General features: G+C 43.7%; 1 protein-coding gene across 1 annotated transcript in view; it reads right to left on the bottom strand.

Moving 5' to 3' along the window:
• FAM171A1 (family with sequence similarity 171, member A1) overlaps positions 1-18,767 on the bottom strand; it is a 66,583-nt gene that overhangs the window by 37,981 nt on the left and 9,835 nt on the right. The window contains exons 3-4 of the mRNA XM_004691268.2: positions 7,825-8,052; positions 3,495-3,587 (exon numbers count right to left, since the gene is read on the bottom strand). Coding sequence (XP_004691325.2) covers positions 3,495-3,587; positions 7,825-8,052 — 321 coding nt within the window. The remainder of the gene's footprint in view (positions 1-3,494; positions 3,588-7,824; positions 8,053-18,767) is intronic.

Genomic DNA, 18,767 nt, shown 5'->3' on the forward strand with positions numbered 1-18,767 from the left:
CAGCTGGAGGTCTGGCCACCACAGGTGCAGAGTGTGGTCACCGCAATGGGCCCTGCTGATAGGAGCTGGGGCCCTTGTCACAAACACCTTGCTAAGGTGAGTGTCCCTCCCAGGGAGTGGGGCCTGGGAAGGGATCACACATATGTGTCTGGTGAGTGTCAATGGTGGCTGAGAAGAAGAGAAAAGGTTGACTATGAACACTGCAGGGCTGAAAGGGGGTGCAATGGAATCTCCTCTGTGGGAAATTATCATAAATACCATTCTCATCTCCAGTCACCTTCCAGACAACCCAAGAACCACAAGAGCCAGGGCAAGGGTAGAAAGCATTACAGTAAGGATCTGAGATGTGATTCCAGGTAGAACTGTTATTCCAAGGAAGAACTGAAGCAAGATGATGGATGGTTTTGACTTTGTGAAGAAGATGGCCACTTAGGTGGCAAGAGTGGGAATGGGACAACCAGCTAGACTGACTGCAGTTCTCTGGGGGGAAGTTGGAATAGAGGGGTCTTGCATTAAAGGGATGGCAGTGCAAAAAGAAAGAATCTGTTCTGTAAGAGAAACAGACATAGGAGAGGAGAATTAAGGGTAGCTCTCAGGTTTTGCTTATTGAGATGGCAGCATCAAGAGTTCTGTGTGCTTGTTAAGTCTGAGATGTCCATTAGCTATCCAAATAGAGATTGCTAAGTAGGCAGCCAGCCCTAGCCTGCAGCTCAGGGGACAGTCTGGGTTAGAGGTAGGAAACTGGGAGGAGTAGGTGTCGTGGGACCATTTAAAGCAATGGTCTAGGGAGGATGGAAAGGAAGAAGGATAGGCCAAAGAGAGGCACTGGAGTGTCCAGGAGGAGACTGAGGGATAGAAAGAAAATCACAGCATGATGTCATGGAATCAAAGAGAGGACAGAGCGGATGGGGCAGTGAGTGGTCTCTTCTGGCTACGGTAGAGATGTACAGGGAGAGAGCTGGGCAAGTGTTAGTGGTTTGGCAGTGGGGGTCATAAGAGACAGACAAAGCAGTTTCTGTGGTGCAATGAGGAAGGAAAGCAGGCTGGAGTGTGCTGAAGAGGGGATGAGTAGTGAGGAGGCGGAGCTAGGGATGCAGAATCCTTGCAAGGCCAGGAGCGGAGCAGGGCAGTGGCCGGACAGAATACAGTCACAAAAGCACTTTTTTAGAGATGCACAGACTGTAACATTAGTCCTCTGCAGAGCAGGAGGAAGCAGCGGTGCAGGAGAGGGTGGGCAAGTATGGCAAAGGAGTTCCTGTGACAAAGAAGAGATGCGGGTGGTGCACAAGCAGGCGCACCGGCATGTCAACCAGGAAGCTGCCTCCTGTGTGACAGGGAGCTGCAGGATTGTAAGGGCCCTGTTTCTCAATGGACTCTGTAGAGGTGTCATTAGCTGAAAGAGAATGTGAGAGTGTGTGACCTAAGACAAGAAATTCAAAGACAGGAGAGGGTAGGACACAGCCATCTCGGAGATTCAGAAAATAAATTACCAGGAAGTGTCCTCCTTCCTGAAGGACTGAGAGTCTATTCGAGGTCTGTGGTTATGACCACTGCAACTCATCATGCAACTCTGAGGTTTCCTCGAGCCACGTGCAGTTATTTGGTGTGGTCATCGGTAGCTGAGTTCAACCAGGGTCAGAAGCTACTTAGGCAAAGCTGGCAGAGAGAGAGAGGAGCAAGAATGTTGGGAGTATCTACAAGGGAGCACTCCCAGCGATGGAGCACAACACCCAGGCATGGAGGGAGGCAATTGTAAGGGGGCAAACACAGCAGTCAGGACACTGGAGGCCTCAGTGGGCACAGCCCATGCTTTGGAGTAGAGGCTGGAATGTGGTGAGTAGGCTTGGAGGTAACGCAGCTGCAAGGACAAGGTCAAGGGCTGTGGATGTGGGTGACTGAAGTAGGCAGAGGAAAAGCACCCCTTTTGTAGAACAGCAGCTGGGACATGAGGCAGGGCCCATCCATATGGATGCTAATAGACCCAGATGCTATTATGGGAGCAGTGTGAACTGGGGAACCAAGAGCTAAAGTCTTTATTCCAGGAGGAAAGTTGACCAAAAACATGGCGAATGAGCCAATCAGTTTCCAAAGGAGCTACATTGATCAAAGAGAGGAGGCACAATAGCGTGAATGAGCTACAGGAGAGTGACGGGGTAAGCCCCTGTGTGGAAACTCAGCTGCTGCTAGCGAAGGCTGCAGGAAGGCATGTCCTCAGGGACATTCAGCACAGAGAGGGGCAGTATTCAGAGCAGAGGAGGAAAGGCTGAAGCATGTTTGAGTCCCCTAACATGTGGGCTCAGGTTTGGGGAAGAGGGTGGTGGTGGGGTCCCACTGGACAACATCCCTTTCTGAACTGTACTCCACAGCCTGGCTCTGGTCTGCTTTCAAAGGCCCAGGGACACAGCACAGGAGCCTCACTGCCCAGCTACTTGAGAACTTTTCAATGAAGGTTTTGCTGGTAGATCGGTATCTCTTGGAAAGGACGGGCCATTTACAGAGAGTAGAAGACATCTAAGACATAATCTGAGATTGGCTAGAAAGACAGGAGATGATGATTATCAATGAAAAAATGTAAGACTAGAGAAAGGACCAGTGAAAAGGAAGGGAGGCATTTATAAATCGATGAACAGGTCAGGAACATCATGGGGGCTATAGCCTTAGAACAACACAGAACATGTAGTAAGTTAAAAACCCATACACTCCAGGTTGAGAGAAAGACTGGTTCTTCAACATATCTTAAGCTGTTTAGAGTCACTCCATAAAACAGGAAGAAAGCAGCTCACCTACAGATGAGCAGAATGTGATCAGGCAGAGAATGACTAGTGCAAATGGTATCAAAACAAAGGAGCGATGTTAATAAAAACTAATCTGGTGAAACAGTAACAACTGGGAAATACTCTCAGGATCATGATTTAGATGGAAGAAAATGACATCAGCACAAATCTGCTTCACACAAGCTCTATTCCCAATTCTAACCCCAATACCAATGAAGGGAAGTTCCTCAAACTTCCTGAATTAGTTTTTCACAAGGGAAGTTAGAAGTGGGGAGGTCACATTCATACACATCATTATGTATGATGTAGAATGGTTCTGTAGTGTTAAACATATGTACATGGTCATGCCACAGATTTTAGAACATTCTCATCTTGCAAAACTGAAACTGTTCACCCAAAAGCTTGTGGGCCTTTTAAAAGTGACCAATGCCCTAGTCAGTGAGGCCCAAGGTGAGTTCTGGACTGATGTCATGAGCTGAATATTCTTCCTTTAAGGGAGAAAGAGATTTAGGGAAGCCTTTGTTTCTCTTAAAGACTGGACCAAAAAGAAACAGAGTCACAGCCAATGGACAATTCAACCAAAACTCAAGTGTGATGGGCCTTCACTGGGATGGCAGACCTTCTGTCCAGGCAAGGCCACCATCTGACAAATACCACCCCTGAGGTGTTAGCAGACTGCCTGGAAGTTACTATTCTCTTCTACTTAATTATCAAACATACCTTGGAATCCTGAGACTATTTGGACAACATCTTCATACACCATAAGAGTAGCAGATCGTTCTGGAAGCAGGCCAAGGCTCAGTGAAGAAAACACTGCAAAAACAAAATGGATATAAGGGAATTCTGACATTTAAATCAAAATGTCCACAGAATTTGTGCCATTTTAAAATTTTTGCCTGTGTAAAAACTAAAAAAATATATACAAACCCTACAAATTTCTGGATATAATACAAATTAAGAGAAAACAAATGACTGTATTATGGAATAATAATAACCACAACATTACTGAACTCTCCCTGACAGGTCTGATGTTATTCTTTTTTTTTTTTTATAACATAATAGTTTATTTTTACATCATTTTGTACATTTTTTAAATCTCAATTGTAATCCCTGTTCTTTTTTTTTAATATTTATTTATTTATGCATACAGAACTGGGGTACAGGCCAGAGGTGCAGGGGCAGTGAGAGGATTCACCAAAGACAGAGTGGGGAGCCTAACAGGCTGACTGATGAAGTATACTGCTGAGGGGAGCAGCGGGCAGGTCAGGAGAGGTCTGTCACGCCATGTGGTCACCTCCAGGGAGGGGATGGAACTCATGCTGAAGTGGCTTTAGCTTCTCAGTGCTGTGCTTTAACCCGCTGCACCACCAGGGAGGGCCCCTGACGTTATTCTTACCACTCATATTTTAGTAATTTATTTAAACTCAAAACAACACTATGAAATTGATATTATTAACATGCCCCATTTAACAGTTGAGGAAACAGATTTACAGAAAGTGAATCAAATTCCTCACGATCGCCCAGCTAATAAATACTGGAGCTGGAATTTGAATTCTCACAGTCTGTCTTCAGCCACTTGCTATGCTGTATGGACTTAAATTCTAAGTCCTCTTAGATTTCATCCAGTCTGTGTTTTTAAATTTAAAGAAGAGGAAAGGAAGGCCTGGAATGTTAAAAGATCTTTTGAAGAAAATATCAAAAACTGGAGATAACAAAGTGCTGAGAACATCAATTTCTTAGCATTGCTAACTCTTCATGGTGCAGAGGGGACTGGTGAACTAGCCTTGGCCATGACCCCTATTCACACACTCTCTGCAGTTTGCTTAGAGCTGCTGCTATTCACAGGGCTCAGTGCTGGGTCCTGGGTGAAGCCCATCAGCAGGGCAACAGCCTGTCCTTCAGGGGTGCTGCGTTAGAGGACTCGGAACACAACACAAGTGTGCATAACAGCAGAATGTGGCAAACGCCGTAATAAAGAACCTGCCCGTTCCTCAAAATATGAAGCACAGTTACCACGTGACCTGGCAAACCTACTCCAGGAGAAGTGAAAACACCTGCAAACACAAAAGCTCCTATGAGACTACCCATGTGAATGTTATCCATAACTGCCCCCAAATGTAAACAACCCAATATCCATCAAGTGATGAACACATTACAAAAAGTGGGATGTTCATACAATGGAATATTGTTCCTCCATAAAAGGAATAAAGAACTGATTCAGGCTACCTGGATGAACCTTGAAACCATTAAGGAGAGGAAGAAGCCACCAAGGGCCCCACGCTGTAGGGTCCCACTTATCTGCACTGTCCAGAGCTGGGAGACCCAGAGAGACGGAGCGGAGATGAATAGCTGCCAGGGGCTGAAGGGAGTGGGAAAGAGCCAGGCAATGCTCTTGGACGTGGATGAAGAGCTCAACCTTTCCTCCCACGTCCCTTGACCTCCCCCATACTCCATCCCACTGAGCTTGGGGGTGGCTGTCACTTCGAGGTCACTTTAGGCAAGCAGCCTGTGGTTCTCTACCTCTTGTCGGTCTGGTCCGTCCCTTCCCTCACCAGCCAGAAACCTGAGCTTCAACTCACATATCTTGTGTTCTGCCCTTTCTCTTTTTCCGATCTATTCCACAAAGCTTTCTGGATTTTTGCCTGCCAAATGTCACTCAGGCTTATCTTCTTTTCTCTAAGATGTTTCTACATAATCTCCAGTTGCATCTATATCAGACCCACTTTCCATAGCTGACACAGCAGTGGTCTCACACTTTGGGGAACACTTATTCATGAGTATCAGGGAGGAAGGAGTTATGTGACCAAATGCAGATATCCAGGTCGCCCCCAGACTGAATGGTTGAGTTCCCAAGTCTGATGTTTTCACATTTCAGGATGTGACTATCTATTCATCCTCAACACTCAGCTCCCTTCTCACCCCCTCAGGAAGCCTGTGCTCACTCACGGAAGCTGGTTACATGCTCACTGACAGCGTCTCATACATAGACACCAAATCTCTCAGCATTTTCCAAATGAAAAGGGGATGGCGTCTGTGGAGGACTCCACAACGAACTTACAAACTTCCTCAGGACAAGTTCTTTGTTCTTAGATCTGTTCTCTCAATGTCCAGGCCAGTACCTGGCACACAGTAGGGACTTAATAAATAAGCAGCAGGAATGGTGACAAGGTGTGTGCCGCGCCAGCACGACAGCAGAGATGGTCTGAGCGAAGGACGTCAGGATTAAAGCACACACTTCTTGGTCAGCCAGCAAAGGCACACTTTATTCTTCTCTCCTTCCCTATTTATCCCCTTGAGCCTGGGGCTGGGGGTAGGCGGAAGCTCTCAGCAAGTGCATCAATAACATGCGACAATAACATGGGGGTCAAAGAACACAAGGTAGCAAACACAAGGCAGGAACACTTCCTGCCTCCTGTTTTTCTGTTCCAGCACCCATGGCTCATTCTTTGTTTCCACACAACAGTGTGCATATGATTCTGTGGGGGAGGTGGGGAGGTCTGTCCAGGCAAAGGACCCAACATCGTGGCTGTGGCACAGATGAGCACTGACAGTGGAACTGAGCCAGGCGTCACGTATTTATGGAGCCCCTACTCTGCTTTAGGCACTGGAAGGTGGGTGACATGTGCTAACTCATTTTAGTCAGAACAATTCTAGGTGTTAGTTCCATTTTACACAAATGGACACTGAAGCGAAGGAGACAACCACAGATTAGGAGCCAAGATCTGGTTCCTCCCAGCCCCCTGGCTCTCATCCCCATCCTTGGCATTCACCTAATCTTGGTGCCCAGAGATAATGTGCTTTGCATACTAGCTGGAGCCCAGAGGGGGACTGTGGGCTGTTCCCCACATACACCATCCCAAGCTGAATCAGCATCAGCCCCCATGGGATACTGACCTCTTTGAAGAGGCCAATGGTAATGTGATATTGTGATTTAGCAAAGGAAAAATGTATTTGGCCTCTCTGCCCGGCTTAGAGCTCCTAAAACCTTTGGAATTTCCTAAGTGATAAGAGCTAAAAAGGTGTCTTTTGTTATTCCGAGTAAGCTCCTTTCAACTGCAGTTTATTTAATACAGTGGTTTTAGTGAAAAGCCCTTGATAACTTGAGGATGGGGGCTAGCAGGCAGCGGAAGGAACCGTGAACTGGGGGTTGAATCTTTCCGTTCCAATACAGTAACACTGAGGAAGGAAGAGGAACCGGAGGTCAAATCAATCCCCAAGGCTAATGATTTGATCAAGCACACCTAAATAATGAAGCCTCCATAGAAATCCAAAAGGACAGGTTCAGAGGCTTTGCAGGTAGACCAGCATGCGGAGCTGCTGGGAAGGGGCGTGCCCCGAGAGCGCACCGTAACTTGCCCAAAGCATCTCTTCTACATGGCTGCTCATATAATCCCTTTTGTAATAACCTGTGCTGGTGTAGGTATCTCTTTCCTGAGTTCTGTGAGCCCCTTTAGCAAATGAATGGATTCCCAAGAAGGGAATCACAGGACTCTCTGACTCCCAGCCTGTAGGTCAGAAGCAGAGTGACAATCTGGTCTGGGGACTGGTGTCTGAACTGGGGCCTGGGGTCAGGTCCCTAACGGTGGGACCTGACTACGTCCAGGAATGGGTATCAGAGTTGAGTTAAATTGTAGGAGACCTTGCTGGTGTCTGAGACTCTGTGAATTGTTTGATGGGTGGGAGAAACCCCACCCATGTAGTGATCACAAGGTACAAATGCAGACTATTATTGAAGATGGAGTGAATACACTGGAGTGTGGCTCCTAGGTAAGAAAAGAAAGATAGTCTTGTGCTTGCTCTCAGGTCCCAAAAACCAGGACAGGGAGGCTCCACTCTGAAGCACTGCCCAAGCCCCATCCTGCCAGTAGGGAAGAGAATGGAATGTCAGGGAATAAAGATAAACTAAAAAGCCTCATACATTGGCTCTATTATCCCTTTACCTAAGGGAGCCCAAAAGGTGAAGCAGAGAATAAACACTTTGCTGATTATCTTATACTGTCAAAACTCCTGTGTCTGATTCTGTTTACAAGAAAGGTGAAAAGCACCTTACCAGGTAATCGGATGGGCTTCCAGGGAGCTGAGTTTGGTACGTAGGCATGCTTCGTGGCAGTGACGATCAGCTGAGTGCCCAGCTTATACTGGAACTTGATGAAGGCAACTCCATCGGTCCCTGAGGTGCCAGAGGCGATGGAGACCTGGTTGGTGAAAACTTCAATCAGTGCATCCGGGACAGGCTGATGGGTGCTGGCGTCACTGACATGAACCTTCAGAGTAACCTCTGGAACAAGGAGAAAACAACACAGAACAATTATTAGTTGGGCTTCTTCAACAGTGACTCTTTTGTAACCGTGAAAGCAAACAGAAGTGTTATAATCTAAGTAAATCTAGATCGACACCAAAAATATGAATCATTTTAACCTGGGAAAATTTCTGCTTAAAGATCCCTTCTTTTTTGCATGATTTCCACCCAAATGGCTTTCCTCTTCATTCTTTGCTGCTCATAACAAGTAATTTGAAGGCAAATTCTATCCCTTTAAGACATTGTGCAACAAACATAATGCTTCCCAGAGCTGCAGGCAAACACAGCCCAAACAAGGCTTGGACTTCACAGAAGGACCCTAAGACAAGCAGCCAAGTTCTTCAACAGTCCTGATAGAAATGAGCAACCCAGGAGCATTGTGCTGGCAACTAAGAAGACTAAACTGAAAAACAGGACTGCATTATCTTTAAAATGGTGGAAAAAGAGAAGGCGAGAAGAAAGGGAAAAAAGTAAACATTTGGGCCCTCCCTGGTGGCGCAGCGGGTTAAAGCACAGCACTGAGAATCTAAAGCCGCTTCCGCATTAGTTCGATCCCTGCCTGCCCCGGAGGTGACCACATGGCGCGGCAGACCTCTCCTGACCCGCCCGCGCTCCCCTCAGCAGTGTACTTCGTCGATCTGCTTGTTCTGCTCCCCACTCTGTCTCTGGTGAAGCCTCTCACCGCCCCTGAGCCTCTGGCCTGTACCCCAGTTCTGTATGCACAAATAAATCTTTAAAAAAAAAAGTAAACATTTGAAAAGAGAGATGAAATTTAGTTATTGGCAAAAACATAATGAATATGGGAATTTGAGAGATTAAAATGAATGTTAAGCAATTAAAATGGAATAGGCAATTTTCCCTTACTCATGCAAGAGAAGTTTGAGTGTGCACACTGCGGCAGTGAAGAAAAGTGAGTAGACACAAGTGCAGAGCTGAGGACATTTGATGTGGGCACCGGGAGCCTGACGGAACAATATCTGCAATGGCTTGGGGACAAAAAAGCCACACTCCTGCAGAAATGCAAACAGATTCTGCAAACCGGATGGAGAATATGAGAGGTGTGAGGCTGGACAGAAGAGGCAAGCAGGCGGTCACTCAGGACTTTAGACATGACTCAAAGGGATCATTCTCCATCCTAAGGGCAAGAGGATGTCACAAAGGTTTTAAAAAGGGGAGCTCACATCAAATTTATGTTCTAGTACCCCTGGCACTGGTTACAGAAAAATCTGGGAGCAGCCACTTTGGAGATTGAACATGCCATTAAAAGGCCTCTTCAGTAATCCGCAAGAGATGATGGACCAGACTCCAGCATCATGGTAGCAGTCCATTAAAGGACACTGTTTCCAATATTATACTCCAGAACAATCAGAAGTATATTCTGCTTCTCTGGTAACCCCCTTTTGCTTAGGTGTGAAGGGAGTGGACTGTGCCAGTGCTGTAAGCCCATTCGTGGGCAGAACTTGCCATATACTTTGAGTTCTCTCAGAACTGGAAGTCCTAGTGGAGACTTGGGATAGGAAGGTGCAACAAGGAACAGCAAAGAACAAGTTCAGTAAGCTCATTTGAATCTGGCTCAGCTGAAGGAGGGGTCTTGTAGTGAGCGGAGCCCTGTCAAGGCTGGACCTGCCTCACGTTACATACTGTGTGATGACTGCCACTCATTCGCTAGGTTTGAATTTCAGCTCCACAGAGTTCTAGCCAGGTGGTCTTGGGCACGGGGCTTATCCTCTCCAGGTCTCAGTCTCCTCATCTGCATAATGACACATCTCTCCAGACATGGGAAGAGACATTAGGATAATGCCTGACAGTGACACAAACTATCACCATTATGTTATGTCAAGAGCTGAAAGTATCAGGTCACAGTGTCTAAGGGTGCAAGATCAGGCACTAAGGAGGAAGCTGGGGTGTGGGGAGATGGTTAAAACAAAGAAGAAGTGTGAGACGTTCTTCTTAGGGGTAATAATTTTCCACGCAAAGCTCTTCTTTAACTAGGACCACCACATTGAGAAGAATTTCTTTGGCCTTTCTGCTAACTTACCAAATATCTTATGATACTAAGGCAACTTTTTACTAGCTATTAACTTTACTAACTGCAAATTTCAGTTGGTCAATCATTTTCTCATCTACTTTCTCATATACTGACTTAATACATTTATTGAACTAGACAACCACAGAGAATAGGTAAGGCATCCTAAACCTTATTACAGACTGGCAAGAAATAAATCTCTCAAAATCTTGTAGACAGAAAAACAATACTACGAAATCAGAACATGGTTTCTTCATACCAGGGGCAAAACCTAATGCCCAAAAGTAGATGACTGGTTTAAAAAGATGTGGTACATATATACAATGGAATATTACTCAGCAATCAAAAAATAAACACATGCCTTTTGTAGCAACATGGATGGAGCTGGAAAAGATCATGCTTAGTGAAATAAGCCAGAAAGAAAAGGAAAAATACCGGATGGTTTCACTCATAGCAGGAGTATAAAGGATCAGGGGAGAAAATAATAATAATAATGAATGACTTTTTAAGGGGATACAGTGGGGAAGGGTATAAAAAATGGTGGGGGGGGGGTTGGAAAGTGCACTGGACTGTGGTGATGGCACATGGGTGATTTGGTGATCTTACCAAATACCAAATACCAATCTTAATCAGTGGTATCTTAATGCAGACCTGCAGGACATATACCACATAAAGTTTTCTTATTTAACTAGATTGCTCTACCCCTTGAGTAGTATTCAAAGTTATAATACAAATGAGTTCAGTTTTCACTAACATTCACATAGTAGACAACTTCTAAAATAGCACAAGTGAGAAGGAGAATTGTAGGGTTGCATTGATGATTTATGCAATTATGGTAATGCAACATTTACTAATAATTGGAATTACAAGATTTTTATTCCCTCTTCACCATGTAATGAGGAGAGCCACTAAGATTTGGAAAAAGCTACAGGAGGTCTACTATACTCAAAGGCCTAGGTTTCATTACTTGAATTTTCCTAACATGGCATGCAAAGTTTATGTTCTGTAATTGTATACTTTGACAGAGACTGTTGAACTACTTCTTTAGGTGCTATAGGCTGTGAAACCATGTCAACAATAACAGACGACTGGGTATCAACATTTTTAAATTTTGCAAGTTGCTTTCATATGACACTATGTCATGTAGAGTCCTCAGTTCAGTAGCTCTAGACATAGTACCTTAAAAAAAAAAGTAAGATTTTTTGTTTTGAAGAACAGCTTTAGGTTCACAGCAAAATTGAACAAAAGTTAAAGGAAAATCCCAGGAGCGGTATCATTTTTGTAAAGTAACAATTGGATAATTCATTCACCAGCAAAGAAAGCTATTCCTATTAAATAGCAAATAGATTATATTTGCTATATATTATAACAAATCACTTATAATCTTAGAACCAGGTGAAATTTTTGCAGATTTAAGAAAGACCCGACAAAAGGCCCAGAAATAAACATACGTTAAAATGTGCTGTTTCTTTTTTGGTCAATGAGAATACAGGGACCCTGCTGATATGATTATTAAATCAAAGCTGGGATGTGTATCATTCTTTTACTCCCTAACGCTGCACATCCATCACTGAGCCCAGCTGAATCCAAAATGTATGTCTCCAAGCAGGCCTTTCTCTCCCACCCAGATTGCTTCTCAGTGTCCTAACCAAGCTGCTATGTCGGGACACCAGAGGATGCCATGACAGGATGCCACCGAAAGCCAAGGAAATCTGGTCTGACCACTTCCAGCCCTCCTTCCAGCCCCCAGTGTCCTCCTTTCCCCCAAAGCAGGAGTTGGCAACTACCAAGGGCCATGTATGGCCAACTTCCTTTTTTCATAGGGTCCATGAGCCAAGAATCATTGTTAGGCCTTTAAATGATATGTTAAATGAAAACTATCTGGAATACACATTGCAGTGTCCATAAACAAAGCTCCCTTGGAACACAGCCACACCCCGACATTTGTATATTGTCTGAGGGTTTTGTATTGCAGAACTCAGAAATTCAGAAGTGTTGACCTAGCTTGTGACCAGGAAAGTTTGACTATCTACTTCTGGCTTTCAAAACAAACAAACAAACAAAAAACACAAAGAAAAGCTCTGGCAAACCCAGGCCAATAGGTTCCATTTCAAGGCAACCTCTGTGCTCTCATTCAGTCCCCACCTGACTGCCACAGACTACCCACAGACCCCCACACTCTCCATAGTTTTCCTGCTCCTTCCTTCTTGTTGTTGTTTCATTTTTGTAGGAAATAGCTTCTACAACTTACTTTCATGCTACTCATTCCTACTCATCCTTTAAAATCTGAAATAAGGTTTATTGAAGAAACTACTCCCTAGTGGATCAACCCCTCCCCAAACTGGGTTAAAGGTCTCTCATCCTCCACAAACCATATACACTGACAAGGATCCATCCCTATTTCCACTTCAGTCAGTATTATTGTAGGCTGACCCTGGGGGTAGACGATGGTGGCCAGACCCCAACCTTGAGGAGCTTTTGGCTTCAGACATTCGTTAAGTATCAAACTGTAGTTTTGCCTGGGCAGAAGTGCCTCAACAGACAACTAAGGACCATGAGAGCAAAGAGGAGGGGACCTTCTTCTAGTGTGGTAATGACTTCAGCTCCAGCCTGATGGATACACAGGGAACCGCCAGGCAAAGGTGCATGTGCTCAGAGGTGAGACCAACCTGGATGCTTGAATTAAATAAAAACCAGTAGGGAAGGAAAAGCCAAAACAAATGGGCCACCTCCCGTACGGTAGACACAGCTACAGGTGGGTGCAGATTAAGAAACCCACGGCCGGTCAAGTTGAAGCAAAGGGAAAATGTTTATTTGGGACTTTAAACCTACTGTCCAGATTCAAGAAGCACGTGCGCTGTGGGCTGCCTCTCTGGGGTGATGAGTGCTTATAAATACGAGGCTGGGACCTCCACACTCATTTGTGCTTTATGCAAACGAGGGCAGTGAAGTACTAATGGTAGAAAGAGCCTAAGTGGTGACTAGCTAAATTTCAATTCTGAGTGGTGTTCTAGGAGGTGGACATGCCTGGGCAGGGCTGAGTGGACCTGCCCGACTTTTTGGCTCTTACCCAGGCACTCTTTTGTCTTCTCCTTTATATTATTTATCATGTTCAATTTAATGAAAACAAAATTAATTTAAAAACTGAACTCCTTGATTATAGTAGACACCTCAAGCACTCAACAGTCCCTTGTAGCCAGACGCTCTTGAACTGAAGTAGACAGGGAACATTCCCATCATCACAGGAAGTGCTACTGGATAGGGAGGATAATATATATAACGGCTCTTATTTCGGAATCTAAGGGAAGACATGCAGGGTGTTTGAACGGTTTAATGGACTCCCAAGGAAAATGCATCTGAACCCAACTCTGAGCAGTGTCTTTGCAACCCTATGGATGGATCTGACTGTAACATGAAGTCCCCAAGTGACCTAAACCCCCAAATTACCTTCTTGCCTGTTCCTACACCCTTCTCCATTCAGGGATCCGGAGGCCAGAACTGCCAGGAAACTTTGTACTATTTCTTTGCTTGTCCCTCCACACCCCCACAGCTCTCTCCCTTACCTCCTTTAGCTCTTTCAATCTGTTTAAATGTCACCTTTATACAATAATTTTCACATCACTTTTACAAACTTTTATTATGGAAAATTTTGAACACATATAAAAGTAAACAGAATAGTATGAGAACTACCCACCCCCCATAAACAAGTTTCAAGGATCAACTTTGCAGATTTCTTGTTACATATTCCAGTCCCCCCCCCCCTTTCTGTTCATTCCTTCCTTTCTTTTTGCTGGAAAATTCTGGAATAAATCCCAGGCATCCTATTAGGTCACACTATTTCTCTGTAGATATTTCAGTTTCAAACAGTTAAGGACTTTAAAAAGGCATCATCAAAATGCCATTATCATACCCATTTCCAAAATATTTTTTATATCATTCAACTTCAGAAAAATTTACAAATATTGGTCTATCTGTATTTTTTCTACTCATGAAAGTATGTTATATAAACAATAAAACCTCAATATACATCAGTGGTATGTTAATATTAAAAACACCTAGACGTTAATTAACTTTGAAATTATGGGTCTAGAATCAGAAAAATGTACTTGAAATCTAGCTTAAAGTCAAAGCATAGACAAAAGAAACTACTACATGCATTTGTAAGACTTGCCACATCCTAAGCACATTAAAAAAGAAACAACTTGGCCCTCCCCGATGACGCAGCGGGTTAAAGCACAGCACTAAGAAGCTTAAGCCACTTCCGCATGAGTTCCATCCCCGCCTGCCGGGGAGGAGATCCACAAGGTGTGGCAGACCTCTCCTGACCCGCCCGCCTGCTGCTCCCATCAGCAGTGTACTTTGTTGATCTGCCTGTTCTGCTCCCCCCTCTGTCTCTGGTGATCTGGTGAATCCTCTCACCCTCCGCATCTCTGGCCTGTACCCCAGTTCTGTATGAATAAGTAAATCTTAAAAAAAAAAAAAAAAAGTAACAACTTATCCCAGGCTAAAAAAAAAAAAGAACCATAATCAGCAAATATTCAGTTTTCTTTGGTTGTCTAAAAGCAGTTTTTAAATTCTAGTATTTCTTCCTAAGATGTAAGTCGGGCCTATATTCGCACTTCTGGTATTTTTCTGCCCTGTTTTTTAATTTATGCATCACATTCATCACTTCTTAACATAGTTTATGTTTATCAACTGTCTGACTCTATCAGGAAGTAGGTTTTGAGGGAGCTGTCTCATCTGTGCCCTTTTTCTTTTTCATTCCTATATCCCAAGCATACAGAATAATTTCTGGCACATAGTAGTCATTTTGATATATAGTGTTCAATCCCTGTAACATCATAACTTTTTTATTTATTACTCAGATACTATTAAAATTCACCTGATAAGGATGAATTCAGATGAATAACTTATTGCACTTAATCAAAAATTTATTGATCAGCAGCTCTTACATGTTTAGTATGATACCAGGTACTGTGGGAGATTAAAAATAACAAAGATACGGCTCCTATTTCTAAGGAGCTTACAGTTTTGAGGCGAGGTGGGGATAGGCAAGTCAGACCTATGTGGCAGAAAGTTAAATGAATGAAACTTGGTGAGACACAGTAAGACCTACAGAAGAGCTTAATGAAGTCTAGAGTTTAAAAACAGAACCAGAAACAAAGAGCACAGATCTGAAGGTCTGCAGAGACAAGCCGGGTACTGCGGAGCCATTCTGCTGACTTGGGTGGAATCTGGGTTCATGCTGCATGAATGCTGGCCCTGACTGTGGTTCTGAGTCCAGGGGTAGTGCTTTCTGGAAGAGATGAGGGTTGAGGCTGCAGCAGGTGGCTAAGCGCAGAATGCAGTAAGTGTGACCTCATTATCTTTGCACAGTCTTCTTCCATTTGAGTATTGCATGTTTAGCCTAAGGCAAAAAACCAGAAATCATTTTCTGGCCTTTCTAAGTGGCTAAGTCTTTGGCTCTGCTCATTTGATGCTCTTCCTCTTGATTTTGATTTAGAAAGTAACAGTGAGAAGCAGGTAGTTTTTCTGACCACAGGGACTAGGCAGGAGGCATCTGGTTGGTAGGCAGCAGTGTATGTTACCCTGGCTCAGTCCAGGAAGACAGGAATGTGTCCTTGGCTCAGCCTCGCCATGTGGCTTTCACACTATTCTGGCTCTCAGGCTCCCAGAAGTTCTGTGAGCTACCAGAAGTTCTCAATGTCTTTCAAGTTAAAGCAGCTAGCGTGTGTTGTGCGTTACGGTGTTTTCACTGTGCAGGTTCTGTGCTGTCCGGCCCGAGAGCATAGCTGAAGACTGTCCACCATCCTTAAAATGCATCCACTTAATTTCCCCCCACCCTTTGGTTTTCTTTTCAATACCTGTGATGGCTAATTTTGAGTCAATCTCATTGTGCCACCATGAGTCCACATATTTGTTCAAATGTTATTCTGGATGTTTCTGTGAGGATGTTTGGGGTGAGATTAACATTTAAGAAGGTAGAATGGGGGACCTCCCTGGTGGCACAACAGGTTAGGACACAGCATTAGATAGCCACAGCTACTTCAGTGCAAGTTCAATCCCCAGCCCTGGAGATGATCCACATGGCATGGCAGACCTCTCCTGACCCGCCCGCTGCTCCCCTCAGCAGTGTACTTTGTCCATCTGCCTGCTCTGTTCCGCACTCTGTCTCTGGTGAATGCTCTCACCACCCCTGCACCTCTGGCTTGTATCCCAGTTCTGTATACATAAATAAATCTTTAAAAAAAAAAAGAAGGTAGAATGAGTAAAGCAGGCTGTCCTTGTGAATGTGGTGGATTTCATCCAATCAATTGAGGACCAGAACAGAACACAAAGGCTGAACCTCCCTTGGTTAAGGGGGACATTCTTCCACCTAACAGTCTTTGAATTGCAGTACTGGCATTTTCCTGATTTGAGTTGATCGAAATATGGACCTCCAAGATCTCAAACTCAGCTTTTGGGCTAAACCTGCTCCACTTACTCTTTGGGGTTTCCAGAGGACCAACTCACCCTCAAGTCCTTGGGACTTGTCAGCCTTCACCTTCATGTAGCCAATTCCTTGAAATGACTGTCTTTGCACAAACACACACGATCTTATTGATTCTGTTTTGCTAGAGAATCCTGACAGTGTCCTCATCGTAGGTTCCAATTTTGCCTGCACATGGGTAGAGGGAATGCCCGGAGAATGTTGCTCTACACACTTACTCAGCGAATTATTTCATGATCAGAAATTCAGTCCCTGCCTCTCGAGCATTCTTCTTGAATTTCCATCAGCCAATGGTAAAGCGAAGGAAGACAGAAAAAAGCATTCAGGAATTCTTCCATCGCCATGACTCAGAGAGCCTTTGCTTTTGGCAAACATAAAGAATCTGGCTCTGTGGGCACAAACAAATGTGTTTTAAGTGGAGCATCTGCTTTGTGGGTAGAAAACTGAAAACCATCTTTTAGTCTAACATTATCTTTTAGTCATTTCCTTCCTATTTGTCACAGATTTAGAACTAATTGCTGGCTTGAGAGAGGATACCAGTAAATAGCCAGTTTGGAGCAAAGATAGTGGCAGGGACATAAGGAAGGAAGGACAGTACACACTGCCCAGGCTCACACGAGAACCTTCTACCAGGACATCACAAAGTGCCTGCAAACATCAAAGGGTGCTGTGCAAAGCTTGCCTTGTTTTTTTCTTCTCCCTCTTCATCTTCAGTAATAATGTATACCCGTGGATATTTTCCACAAATAACAGATTGCATTTATATTTTAACTTCTCACCCATCCTCCAAAACTAGCATTCTCGACCTCTCTTACAATCACCTGCTAACAATGGCCTGCTCTAGGACATAACACCATCCTCTGTGGTTTTCACTGGGAATAGAGCTAGCACAACCAGAACCGGTTCCTTGGACAGTTGACACTGCCAACAGTCACCTATATCCTAACAAACGCTGGCTGTCTCTTGGAAGAGAAAGTGAAGTTTGTGGCTTTTTGGGTCACTCTGTGTCCCCTCAAGTTGACCTTTGTTATGCAATTTAAATTATTACTTTCTTTTTGGTGTTTAGAACTAGTGGCTTCAGCAGCAAATACCAGTTGGAAATCCAGTATTTGCTAGGTTGGTTATAGGGACTGGCAGAAAGAAAGGCCATTGCCACCAGCATATCAAACAAAGGCTTTACCCCCAAGTGGCCTGGAGCTGCCCAAGACCAGTTTAAACAGGGGGGACGTGGGCAGCTGTCACTCCACTGAGCCTCCAGCATCATAGTTAGCAATCTTCACCTCAAATTCAGGGAAGTCACAATAGCTTTTCTTCTTATTGTAAAACAATAGGAAATTACTTGCTTTTTAAAAATATTTTCTGAATGTGACATTTTTAAAATGTTACAAGACCTTTGTTCAAAGAGTTTTGTCCCATGTTCCGCAGTACTAAAATCTCATAATGTCAGTATATCTACAGAATTTTTATGTCTTCATACAGCAATTAAACACACCTTCTAGAATATCCAGCAAGTTAGGGATCAGCTTCTATTAGTTTATTTCATTTATAAATATTAAAGATTTACTTCACTTTGTACTCTGACAAAGTTAGAATGTACTTTTGCTAGAGTTTTCTTGAAATTTATTTTCTCTAGTTTCACATAATCTATATGTAACCTTATATTGTTCAACTTTATTTTCTTCTCAAAATGTAGAGTCTTGCCCTTCAAACAAATTATGTATTCTAAGAGACCTACAATTCATATTATAAAATATCCCATACTATTATATGTATATATTATATGCCACATATGAATTACATAATCACATTATGCATTAATAGGTAATACTATAATGAGATAGTAACTCGTATACATCATACCATATGTGAATAATATACGATGTCATGCATAATAAATATATTATATAAATAAATATATAAAGTACACAGCACAATAAATTGCTCACATATTTTAGGATTTACATCCAGTCTCTAGCTGTACTAAAGCACTGGCAATGCTTGTGTGTATTTAATTCTAAAAGTAATACTCAGTTTGTTGTTCTTCTGCAAGGGACATTTCTGTTTTGTTACCAAAAAGAGAAAGGACATATGCAGGACATATCAGAAAGACAAATGTGCTGGGTACTGTCCCTCCAGGTCTCCCTAATGTTCCCTCTGCACCCATTTTCTACTTAGACA

This window comes from Condylura cristata, unplaced genomic scaffold, assembly GCF_000260355.1.
Source record: "Condylura cristata isolate star-nosed mole 26May11 unplaced genomic scaffold, ConCri1.0 scaffold00030, whole genome shotgun sequence".
NCBI classification, from domain to species: Eukaryota; Metazoa; Chordata; class Mammalia; order Eulipotyphla; family Talpidae; genus Condylura; species Condylura cristata.